This window comes from Silurus meridionalis, chromosome 6, assembly GCF_014805685.1.
Source record: "Silurus meridionalis isolate SWU-2019-XX chromosome 6, ASM1480568v1, whole genome shotgun sequence".
Classification (NCBI taxonomy): Eukaryota; Metazoa; Chordata; class Actinopteri; order Siluriformes; family Siluridae; genus Silurus; species Silurus meridionalis.
In genome coordinates, this window is record NC_060889.1 from 22278752 (window position 1) to 22291843 (window position 13092).

At 40.8% G+C, this 13092-nt stretch overlaps 1 protein-coding gene and 1 pseudogene across 1 annotated transcript in view; one reads left to right on the plus strand and one right to left on the minus strand.

Moving 5' to 3' along the window:
* Positions 1–417: 417 nt before the first annotated feature.
* The window catches only part of LOC124387527 (butyrophilin subfamily 2 member A2-like), a 35340-nt gene continuing 22665 nt past the window's right edge, over positions 418–13092 (minus strand). The window contains 1 exon segment of the mRNA XM_046851937.1: positions 418–1528. Coding sequence (XP_046707893.1) covers positions 987–1528 — 542 coding nt within the window. The 3' untranslated portion in view covers positions 418–986.
* LOC124387017 lies at positions 6530–8891 on the plus strand (annotated as a pseudogene).

Below are 13092 nucleotides of genomic sequence, written 5' to 3' on the forward strand. Positions count from 1 at the left end.
TGACTGTTTTTTTGGTTTCTTCCTGCTCTCGGATATAGACTCTTTTTCCGGCTCTGAATTTTGTCTTCCCTGCATTGCTTTATTTTCCTGGTATTTGATTAAGGACTATATTTTTGGACTTTGTTTAACCTGCCTATTTTTGTTCTTGCACCAGTATTTCGAGTTGAGAAGTTTTCGGACGGTCGCTATTTCCTTCCTGCTCACTGCCTTGTTTGTCCCTGTTTATTATCTCATTCAAGATTGTTTAATTGTTTTTTGCATTTTGGTCCTTCCATTCACACTCACTTACAGAATAATGTGGCCTTGTGCCCCTGAGATAGTCTAGTTTACACAGAAATGATTATACACTGAGATATTGTTTTTACAATTTCATTGATAAAATGACATACAGTATTATAAATAACAGTAGCCTAATCTGTCTTAACAACATTCAATTAAAATTTGTAACATACAGACTTCAAAGTTTCACATTACTTTATTTTCTGTAAATTACATCATAATAAACAAAACAGACGAACTTGGCTAATTTTAAAAACACATTTCGGCACATCCAATCACTAAAGCATTTTCATACATTTTAAATATATTTAAAGCATTCGCTAAGAAATAGGGTCAAGGTAAGTGAAAAATAAAGAGGCCGAAACTGTAAACTAAGATAAATTGTCATATTTACACTTTTTGAGACATTTCCACATGGAGCAACAGCACTGTCTTTTTGTCTGTTTGCTTTACAGAAATCAGCTCACAAACACTGAAAAACCTATAAGTGGACTAACACATGTTTTAACAGAATGTTGGAATGAGATAATAAGCATATTCTTATGTTCATATAAGCTCAATTAATTTTACAATCTACACAATAGAATGTATTTTAATATTTTATTCTTATTTCAAAATGTATCTGAACATTATAGTCAGCTCTACAAAAAAAAAAGGAAAAAAAAAGAAAGAAAAATCATAAGTGAGGTAGAACATAAAATAGCTATTTATTCATTAATAGCAGTGATGGTCAGTGGTTCTGAATTTGTACCTCCATTATTATTATGAGGACTGAAGTATGGATAGAGTTTCTCAGTGAAAGTCTGACCAGGGAAAGTGTAGATATGAGATCTGGAGTTCACATCATAAAAGGAAACCAGACCCTCCTCATAATCCACAAACACTCCCACCTTCTCCACCTTCTCTCTCAGTGTGAGGAGGACTTCAGGATCAGCATGAGCCCTATACTGAGTGTTATTCCTAAATTCCACCAGCCAGAATCCATTCTGGGGATTCGCTTTAATCCTGTTGTTCTTGTTTATATTAGCTCTTATCACTCCTAATGTCCATGCAGTTTTCCCGCTCACCTGCACCTCATAATAAAATCTCCCTGTGGAGAAACCCTGCTTTCCCAAAACACAAGTACATTCATTAAACCTCTGTGGTGTATCAGGGAGATTCTGCAGTGTGTCTTTATGTGTCACTTGTTTTCCATCAGCAGACAGGAAAAGATGTGGATTTGCTGTATCAGGATCCAAAATCACATCCACTAAGAGAAACAAGCAGACAAATTTCACATAACAAAACTAATTATTTATTCAGTAAATGTGTGTGTGAAAGAGAGAGAAAGAGAGAGAGAGAGAGAGTGTTTGGTGTTTTTAAGACATGTTCTGTGCAAAATGCAGTTCATCATTAAAAACTGAGCAGAGCGCATTTTTATTGCACCAGATTCTCTCAAACATTATCAAGTTTACCTTCTTTTTGGAAAAGTGAAAGTCCACTAGAATCCTGGACTTCATCATTGCTGCTGTCACCAATTTTGCATCAATGCTGCCTCTTTGTTCAATTGTATTTTTCCGGCTGATGTAAATGCCCATCTTTGCCTGACTAAAAGTTTAAAAACTAACATTCCACTTGACTTCTCTGAGTGTATTTTACCCCCAGGATAAAAGTTTGAACCGAGAAGGATCTGTTAAAAGCGCTAAAAACAGTCTGTAAAAGGGTAAAAAGTGGTTTTAGTCTGGACACTGAGTAAAAGCATGAAAAATTGTCTCTCTTGGAGAGAGAAGGGACACTCGTGACTTGACTCTGGACACAGAACTGAGATGAATGCATTAACAGCAATGATTCTGTGCAGGATTCTCCATTGTATATCTCCAGTTTTTTTTGCTAATGGTGGCTTGTAGAGTGTTCTCCACTGTGGTCGCTCTTCCTCCCCAGCCCGACGACAGAGTGCGACGGTGTGTCCACTCTACCATTAAGACTTCTCTTGTTAAAGACCATAACACAGGCTTTATAAAACAGCTCCATAGATGAGGGGCTCCTGAAGTAGCCAGTGTAGAGAATTTGTGCCCGTGGCTTTCTCTGTCTTAAAGTGTCTCCACACTTTAAAAAGATTGTGATAAAAAAACAGGTAGTCCCAAAGTGTTCAGTTTTCGAGTGTCCAATAAAAACAAAGGTTTGTCAAGTCCCAGATTTCCAAAAGATCTTAAAATAGTACTGGTCACACATTTCCAACTTAAAGACATTGAAACGCTTAAAAACCTCTGTAAAAACTGTAAACAAAAAGCAGTGGTTCTGCTCTGTAGGTGCAAGTAAGACACTTTGGGGCACCCAGTGTAACTTGTCCCAGTAAAAGTCTAAAAACATCGACTGAATTCTTGATAAAAGTGTCACAGGTGGGTCTATGCATGTTACTTTGTGCCAAAGGGAGGACGCTGCCAGGTTGTTAATAATTAGTATGCGTCCCCTGTAGGACATCTTAGGTAACAGCCATTTCCATTTATCCAACCGACCTTTTATTTTCTAAACTGTCCCTTCTCAGTTTTTGTGCACAAAGGTCTCTTCTCCAGGGTAAACTCCCAGATATGTAAAACCTTCTTTTCTCCAAAGGAGTCCCCCCGGGAGTTTGGGAACGCTAGATGACCACCGTCCTACTAGAAGGGCCTCGCTTTTATCCCAGTTAATCATGGCCGAGGATATCATGCCATAGTCCCTGGAGATACTATTCAGTCTGTCGATCTGTTGGTCTACAACTACTACTATTTCGTCAGCATATGCTGACAAACAGAGAGTGGTCCTACAACCAGGAAATGAAAACCCTTTCAGCTCACCTCTTAGCCCAGGGGTGGCCAACCAGTCAGAGACCGAGAGCCACATTTTTTACTGTGTTACCGCAAAGAGCCACATCATACACATGGGCACATATGAACATGTAAGACTTTTGCTTGATCCTGACCAAAAGGTCGGCCCCCTCCCGAGAACACAGCATGGATGCCCGAGAGGGGTGTGGGCCAGGATGTGGGCCCTAACACGTTTTCCTCCAGGACTCACGGCAGGGGACTAACGACCCCGCAACCCCCTTTCGAGAACCAGAACATTTCCTGGAATACAGTAGGCTCCCCGGAGAGCTACCCTTGGTCTTGACCACCACATCTCCATACAAATGGTGGATCTGCAGACAAGTGTCTGACCCCTCTTCCCCTCCTTTTCCTGTTACATCCTCAACACAGAACATTCTACAGCACACCGGATGATTATGTGTAAGAAAGGTCATATCACATGTAAATAACGACAGAAAATGTTCATGTTTCATTTCTTTACAAAGGTTTATCGCGACTGGTACACAGGTCCCATTCCCACAGCAATAGAACAAATAATAAAAAAAAAAGGTTTTAATAAAGTTAAAGAAAACATAACTCTATACAAGGCGTGCCCACTACAGATGTATACAGGCGAGGTGCCTCCCACAGGTCTGTAAGAACCAATCAATGCAAACTTCCATGACTAAATAATGTTTACATAATGCTTACTCTATCTGGGTATTTAAGGAGAACTGACCAACAATTCAGGGAATCTGTAAACAGATATCCCGCACGATTACTGTGTGTAGTCTCGTACCAGGTATGAAAGGTTTATATTTCCTGTTTAAATGTAAATACTATTGGTTTGTATTTATGTTATATTTTAATTGAACTATAAATTGGCTTTGAATTGTGATTTTCTTACCTGGTTAATAAATTGTTATGTTTGATTTTATTCTGTGTTGCTCGGTAAATGTTGACACTGCAAGTAATAACGTTGCATCCGCAGTTACCGTAAGGACTGGAAATCAGGCTAGATCGGCCTAAATCCCAGTTAGATAGTAAATATCAACTGAGGATTTTAGAGATACGACTAGCACTTGGCGTTAGTTTAAGTGTACTTAGAAGCGTGGAGGCTAACAATATGTATTTCCGTTTAGAGTAACATTTCTAATCACTCTAAATAGGGTCAGCCTCAACCTCTGATTATTTCAATATTATTCTATTCATTATCTGTGGTTAGAAATAATTATTGTAATAATTAAGTGTCACCTCTAAGGGGACTAAATAAAGTATGTTTAAAGTTGAGCTTGCAGAGAGCGGCCGCAAGCATATAGTCCAACCTCTGGCAGCGACCAATACTGATTCGCTTATGACCGTTGACCAGTATGTTAATTATAGGGCCCATACTAGGATCTTGTGCGACTGTGTGAACCGAATGAACGAGTGTAATGCCAGAGCTTAATCAGAATAACTAGACAAACATCCATCAAAATTATACTATTAGTAAAATAACAACCTATGCAAATATTTATTGTTTTATCTAAATGGAGTCAGATAAAGGTCAATAACAAAAATGAAATAATACATTAATCCAAATCTTATTATCTAATGTGAAAGGAAAGATTAGAACGCGCGAGAATCCTTCGCCACGCCTCTGGAAACCGTCGTTGGACCAGTGGGTGGTTCCCCGCCTTACAAAGTTGGTGACCCGACGTGATCTCTCTACCTGCACAGGCGAGTGACATCTTTCCGACGCGACTACTCAGTTTGGATTCCCACAGAAGATATGAGGTTTGATCTTCTCCTTCTGCCTACAGCTGCTATGGTAAGTTCGTTCCTTTTGCCTATTAGAAGTGTTGAGGAAAGTTTTGCACACCCAATATAGACACATAAATTAGAACGGGCCGGTATGCCCATTGTTAGACCGGAGACCGTAGAAATCCGGTGGGGCATAAGAATTTAGAGGAAACATGGATTCTCAGGGACATTATAGAAGCAGTATAGAGGAGGAACTCATAGAAACAGCCACGTTAAAGCTAAAAAACACCCTTGTTCTGTTAAAAGAATAGGGACTAAATCTCACATAGAGCAATAATTAAAACGTATCCTGGTATTTTGCCACGGGCCATAAACTGGAAACAAAATCAAAATATAAACTCAGAGATGGGAAATACATCATTCCAGAGGCCCTCCAGAAACCAGTGATTAAATTATACCATGATTATGCATGTATCAGCTCCCAAAACACAACAGCTGATACAGAAAAACTTCTGGTGGCCAAAATGGCATCAGACATTGAGAGATGGTGCAACACATGTCTCATATGTGCCACCATCAACCAGGGTAGAACTGGACGTACAAACTTGTGTCGCCCAGAACCACCCAAAGGACCATGGGAATTCTTACAGCTAGATTTTATTGGTCCATTACCCACTGCCAAGGGGATATCGCTATTGTCTCGTCATAATTGATAAATTCTCTAAATGGGTAGAAGCAATTCCAACTCGCGACAACAGCGCACGCACCGTGGCACGAGTAATGGCAAATCAAATCCTGCCAATCTGGGGAACACCAACTCAGATCGAGTCTGACCAAGGAACACACTTCACAGGTCAGATAATGAAACACATATGTGAAATGCTACATATCAAACAAAGATTTCACGTTCCATACAGGCCGCAAAGCTCAGGTATGGTGGAACGGGCAAATCGCTCGATAAAAGAAAGCATCTCCAAACAAATAATGCAACATCAAAACAGGTGGACTGATGCACTGCCAACAGTTCTGACAGTCTTGCGAGCAACCCCATCCAAAGCCACAGGCATCAGCCCATTTGAACTCATGACAGGCAGAGTCATGAAACTACCCATAGACCCAGAAATCACCCCAGCAGATCTGGGACCCCTTGTGCTTGCAAAACAACAGACTGTACTAACACAATTACAACAAAGACTGGCAGTGTTACAAACACAAACCACCTTAAAACAGCAACAGTCTGACCTAATGAATGATGCACAATTTAACCCAACTTCTGAGATCAAATTTACCGAGGGTGACATGATCATGATTCGGGTGTTTATAAAACAGGGTCCATTCACACCCAGATGGCATGGACCACATGAGATAAAAGCTTTATGCAATAGCTGTGTGGCCATAAGTGTCAAGGGGAAGTTGAAATGGTACCACATGTCCCAGTGCAAAATCTTCAAAGGTTCTGCTAATCAATAATTATTAAAGTTTCTCTCTGTTTCATCTCCTAGGTTGACTGCAGCAATTCCATGGAGACCGGACGAGAGGAAAGTTTCTGGACCCACTTGCATCAAGCTGGGTCAAAGGGTTTCACTCACACACACACTGGAATGTGGGAGATGGGTATGGAAATACACTAAGAGGTCATCCACATTTTCAGTACACTTTCAACCAGAGAACTAGTCACGTGGCCTCCCGGAGTAGTACCGAACCAAATTGCGCAACTAAAATTTGCTGTAAAGTAGGCTCCGACCATCTCCCTATAGTAAACATTTCAGGTGACACACCGGCACGCACATCTTTTCACAACATAACGGCCTGGTATCAACTTAAAGCAGAACCAGGAGCAAAAATTGGGAGTATGCGCACTCTCTATGAAAAAATCAACAATGGATTAGATCCTAAAATCTGTTATTTAACCAAAAATTTAGAACCCGCAATATATAGGTGTACACACACTGAAACAATCAACACTACGCATATGAGTTATACCGAATATAAATTTGATATAACTTCATATGTACCTCATAACAATCAACCTGAAGCCTTTGTCTGGACTAGCCGGAGAGAAGGCATGTATTGCGTGGGAAAATGTGTCAATGACCCAGATAATTACACCGGGCCACAGAATTGCTCATGGATAATGAAACATTGTTTTAATTTAACCACTTGTGGATATAGCAAACCAAAGGAATGTCCAAAACTATATCCTATTCCTCCTGGTGGACTGATTAAAGGGAATATTAACAAGACATTATTTCATGATGTGAATCTAGTGATGACACATGTATCATACAATATTTCCAACATCCTATCTGCTTATATCAATCACTGTGATTACAATGATAAGACCTATGCATGGCTACAGTCACGAATCGATGATTTAATTTATGACTACAAAAACAGACTTGCCGTGCAAATCTCACCTGCACGCTCAAAACGAGACCTGCTCGGAAACATAGCAGGTCTCTTCGGCTCAGTTAATTCCATTGCTAACAACTACAAAATTACCAAACAATCACAATTCTCAACATGGTTTGCGAACCAGGTGGCCACTGGTTTTCAACATATCACAAATAGCAATGAAAATATCATAAAAGCGGTTCGATCCGAGCGCAGGCGCTTCTGCGATCAGCCACACATTATTCAATCAAACCCGTACCATTGAACGTGACTTAGCCTGTAGGACATATGCACAAGATCTATTCACTGCTGCTAGACAAGAAATCCTAGATCTTCGCCTGTACAAAACGCCTAGACATGTTTTGAATGACCTCATAGACATCTTAGATCTACATAGGTGGTATGAATCAGGAAAATGAAAATGTAAGATATTCTGAGTTACTATCCACCATAATGATGTTTACAGGAAATGAATGTAATGGATGTATTGGATTTTTCGTCAGTTTTCCTTTGATACACCCAGATCAGGTTTTCCAAATTCCACTACCATACGCTCGATTGGCGTGGTAGTGAAGGATCAGGTAATTAAATGGGATCACCTCACTGGATACATGACACAAAAGGGTACTGAGACCTTGTTTACCAGTCGCACATGTTGCCATGAAACACACAATTATGTTATCTGTACATGTAACACTTTGCAACCTTTCTCTCCCAACAACACCAAACTTATTAATGTTCAGTCACTGCATGGTTATTCTGATGTTGTCCAGGTGTCTCACACACAGTGGTGCGTTGTCAGTGAAATGAATTCCTTTACCTACGGAGGACTGACCTGCTCTGCTAATCACTCATTCTGTTTGGAAGTGACAGAGGACTTTCAATGGGCCAAGTCAACATTTTAGGAAGAATGCCACTGGACACAGAGACCTCACCATGGTGGGATGACACTTTCTATGAGCAAGGCACCCAAGCTGTGGTTGACGCGATGGACCTGACACAAAGACTGATCCTGCAAACTGAATACCACCTAAACCAAGCACAGGTTGAAACCAACCTGGCACGAAAGACGGCACAACTTTTATCCAGTTCATCCACTCGGTCAGCACAGTACACCTACACCTGGTGGGACTGGATGTTCGAGGATGTGCCATTGGCAGTGCCCTGATCTTCACCTTCACCATGCTCCAGTGCTGTTACTTCAGACACCTCATACGATCTACACAAGAATCCACACACGCCGCCCTTGCCCTCAGCCCACTGCAGATACCCGTGTTCCAAAGACTCTAAAAAATAAATAAATAAATAAATAAATTGCTTTGTCTGACCCCGCAGGTACCCTATTCAAATTCGCCCACGGGGCCAAGTGGGGAAACCTGTAAGACTTTTGCTTGATCCTGACCAAAAGGTCGGCCCCCCCCCGAGAACACAGCATGGATGCCCGAGAGGGGTGTGGGCCAGGATGTGGGCCCTAACACGTTTTCCTCCAGGACTCACGGCAGGGGACTAACGACCCCGCAACCCCCCTTTCGAGAACCAGAACATTTCCTGGAATACAGTAGGCTCCCCGGAGAGCTACCCTTGGTCTTGACCACCACATCTCCATACAAATGGTGGATCTGCAGACAAGTGTCTGACCCCTCTTCCCCTCCTTTTCCTGTTACATCCTCAACACAGAACATTCTACAGCACACCGGATGATTATGTGTAAGAAAGGTCATATCACATGTAAATAACGACAGAAAATGTTCATGTTTCATTTCTTTACAAAGGTTTATCGCGACTGGTACACAGGTCCCATTCCCACAGCAATAGAACAAATAATAAAAAAAGGTTTTAATAAAGTTAAAGAAAACATAACTCTATACAAGGCGTGCCCACTACAGATGTATACAGGCGAGGTGCCTCCCACAGGTCTGTAAGAACCAATCAATGCAAACTTCCATGACTAAATAATGTTTACATAATGCTTACTCTATCTGGGTATTTAAGGAGAACTGACCAACAATTCAGGGAATCTGTAAACAGATATCCCGCACGATTACTGTGTGTAGTCTCGTACCAGGTATGAAAGGTTTTATATTTCCTGTTTAAATGTAAATACTATTGGTTTGTATTTATGTTATATTTTAATTGAACTATAAATTGGCTTTGAATTGTGATTTTCTTACCTGGTTAATAAATTGTTATGTTTGATTTTATTCTGTGTTGCTCGGTAAATGTTGACACTGCAAGTAATAACGTTGCATCCGCAGTTACCGTAAGGACTGGAAATCAGGCTAGGATCGGCCTAAATCCCAGTTAGATAGTAAATATCAACTGAGGATTTTAGAGATACGACTAGCACTTGGCGTTAGTTTAAGTGTACTTAGAAGCGTGGAGGCTAACAATATGTATTTCCGTTTAGAGTAACATTTCTAATCACTCTAAATAGGGTCAGCCTCAACCTCTGATTATTTCAATATTATTCTATTCATTATCTGTGGTTAGAAATAATTATTGTAATAATTAAGTGTCACCTCTAAGGGGACTAAATAAAGTATGTTTAAAGTTGAGCTTGCAGAGAGCGGCCGCAAGCATATAGTCCAACCTCTGGCAGCGACCAATACTGATTCGCTTATGACCGTTGACCAGTATGTTAATTATAGGGCCCATACTAGGATCTTGTGCGACTGTGTGAACCGAATGAACGAGTGTAATGCCAGAGCTTAATCAGAATAACTAGACAAACATCCATCAAAATTATACTATTAGTAAAATAACAACCTATGCAAATATTTATTGTTTTATCTAAATGGAGTCAGATAAAGGTCAATAACAAAATGAAATAATACATTAATCCAAATCTTATTATCTAATGTGAAAGGAAAGATTAGAACGCGCGAGAATCCTTCGCCACGCCTCTGGAAACCGTCGTTGGACCAGTGGGTGGTTCCCCGCCCTACATGAACATCACCCATCCCTTCCTCTTACACACACACACACACACACACACACCTCTGCTCAGCCAGATTTATTGTAAATGTCACACACCAACATAATGACAGAAATTAACTCCTACAGTTTTAAGACCACAGGACAGTCATTTTCAACAATGAACATTGTGTGCACTGTCTCACACACACACAAACTCAGTTTAACCAAGTCCACAAAAAATATATAATAATTTACAATAGTGTTTTTCTTTTACTATGCATGTTACTTAGTGGGAATTTTGGCATTCCTTGCCTTGAACAATCCCCTTCAAATCTGCCTCGTATTCCGTTGTTGCCACTCAAGCAATTCTTTCACATGGGTGTCAGTCAGAACAGATCGATGCTTTGATTTCACGTGTTTCAGGATAGAAAACACACTTTGTTTTTTGTTTTTTCATGTGCGTGTTCACTTTGCTTGAGTTCAATACGGTATTTTCGTCAAATGCGCATGTGCGTGAGATGAATATACCGCAGGGTGGGCAATTAATTTTACAAGGGGCCACATGAGAAACCTGAATTGTGTCAGAGGGCCACACCAACGATAATATTTTAGGGATGCACCGAAATGAAAATTCAATTCAAAAGGCAATGAAATCCATAATTTTTTGTGTTCTGCCTTTTGCCTCGGCACCATCACTGGAAAACTTTCCTGCCTTTTCAAAAACGTCCTCTACAGACGGAGTGCGCATGCTCGGATTGACTTTACTTTTCTGCGCGTTCTTCTCATATTTAGAAGGCAATCGGGATGTTTGGATTTCAGGTGATAAATTAAACCCGACTTGGAGAAACTCTTTGCAGATACACCCCCTCTTGAAATTTCAGCATTGCATGTTTTGCAAATCGCTATCCGCACACCGCAGACATGTTGCTCTTATCCAGATAACCGTGTGCTGCTGCGCTTTTTTATTGCGTCATTACAATTGTGTTTCTGCCGTGTTGTTTCGGTGATTTAGGTATTTCCGAAAATTCTCGGTGCATCCCTGTAATTTATGATTGGCCTCATGCCAAGGTCTGATATACCGCAAAGTTTCCCAGTAGGGGCAAGCTCATTTAAGTCTTAAAAATACCGTATTGAACTTAAGCAAAGCGAACACGCACATTAAAAATCAAACACACACAAACTTCGAAAGGAACGTAAGAGCCGCATGAAACCAGCCAAAGAGCCGCATGCGGCTCGCGAGCCGCGGGTTGGCCACCCCTGTCTTAGCCTGTTTAAAAACAGTTTAATGGCTAGGGCGTAGAGCATTCCTGACAGAGAGCAACCCTATACACTTAAAAAAAAAGGAGCACATAAGCCACCATTAACGCTCAGTACACTTTCAATGTCACAATACAAAACTCATTTTGTTTTAAAAATCAAAGCTAAAACCAAAAGCTTTGAGTTGTAAAAAATTTTAAAAATCATGTTCCACTCTGTCGAATGCTTTCTCCTGGTTTATGGAGATCAGACCCATTTCCAGCCCGAATAATTTTGAGGCACTCATAAGATCCCAAACCAGCGGGATGTTGTCAAATATTGACCTCCCAGGTACACAGTACCACTGAAGTTATCGCTCCACTGAGTGCTGCATCTAGGTGTACAGGGACTTTAGGCAGTCCTCCTAGGAAGACCTGCTCTGCGACCTGTTCCACTACGAGCTCGATGGTGTAAGGCTTTTCATAAAAACTAACTGCTCTCCTCCATATTTCGGCGGGACGGATAAAATGTCCCCAGCTTCGGATCACAGGTTGTGGATAAAACGTTTCTGGCCATTCTTTTTCTCAAGGTTAAAAAAGAATTTAGACGGTGCATCCATTTGGTCTGTGTTCTGGACCTTATTAGCGTACCCTGTATCTTCAACCCTAGGAGGTCAGATAGCTTTTTCTTCTTAGCTGTAAGGGTCTGAACATGGTCCTGCTCTCCCGCCGGCTGTAAAAGGGAGTGGAGTTCTGTGATTTCATGTTCTACTTGATGTACTGACTGAGCCAACTCCCTTGTGACATTTGCAGTGTACTGTTGACATAACTATTTGGTGTGTATTTTGCCCAGTTCCCACCACTGCTGCAAAGAAGGTTTTTTATCTACTTTAAAATGTTTCCAAAAAAAGGTAAAAATATCTATTTATCATGTAAAAGAGCTGTGTTAAAATGCCAGTATGCACTTTTTGGTTTAATAGAATTTTAAATAGCTATGCAGGAAACCAAAATGTGGTCTGAGAGACCAACAGGGCTGATAAAACAACTCTTCAAAATGTTTAAATGGTGTTTAAAAACGTAAAACCTGTCCAACCTCACGAGTGACATAAAATTGTTGCGGGCATGTGCCCATGTGTATTGTCTCTGAGAGCTATGAAATGAACGCCATGTGTCGCTTAAACCATATTTTTGGAGCTTCTGAATTAGACGTGTACGGGAAGGCATGTGGGGTTCAATATGGTTGCGGTCGCTGTTGTCTATGGTGCAGTTGAAATCCCCACCAACAAATAAAAATTCTTCATCATCACATGTCTCGAAGGCTGTACATAAATCATCTAAAAAAACAAGTCTTTCTATTGGTAAGGTTGAAGCATATACACAGCTAAAAATAAAATGTTTCTCGAACTGGGCCCTGACTTTTAACAGTCTACCCTTCACAGTCTCCTTTGTATTGTATGGGACTGGTGTAAAATTCTTAGAGAATAAAACTGCCACGCCTCCAAGAGTGAAGGTGTTGTGGCACAGGCAGGAAAGACCAGGCCGTGTCCAGTCAGTGTGATTGCTGCTATCACTGTGGGTCTCTTGTAAAAACAACACGTCTATCTTCTTCTGCCTCGCCATTTCAAATATCTCTGCTCTCTTCCTGCTATCTCTCGCCCCATTAACATTTAGAGATGCTATGTGTATGTCCTCCATGACAAACCAGAAGAAGGTTATTAACAGCA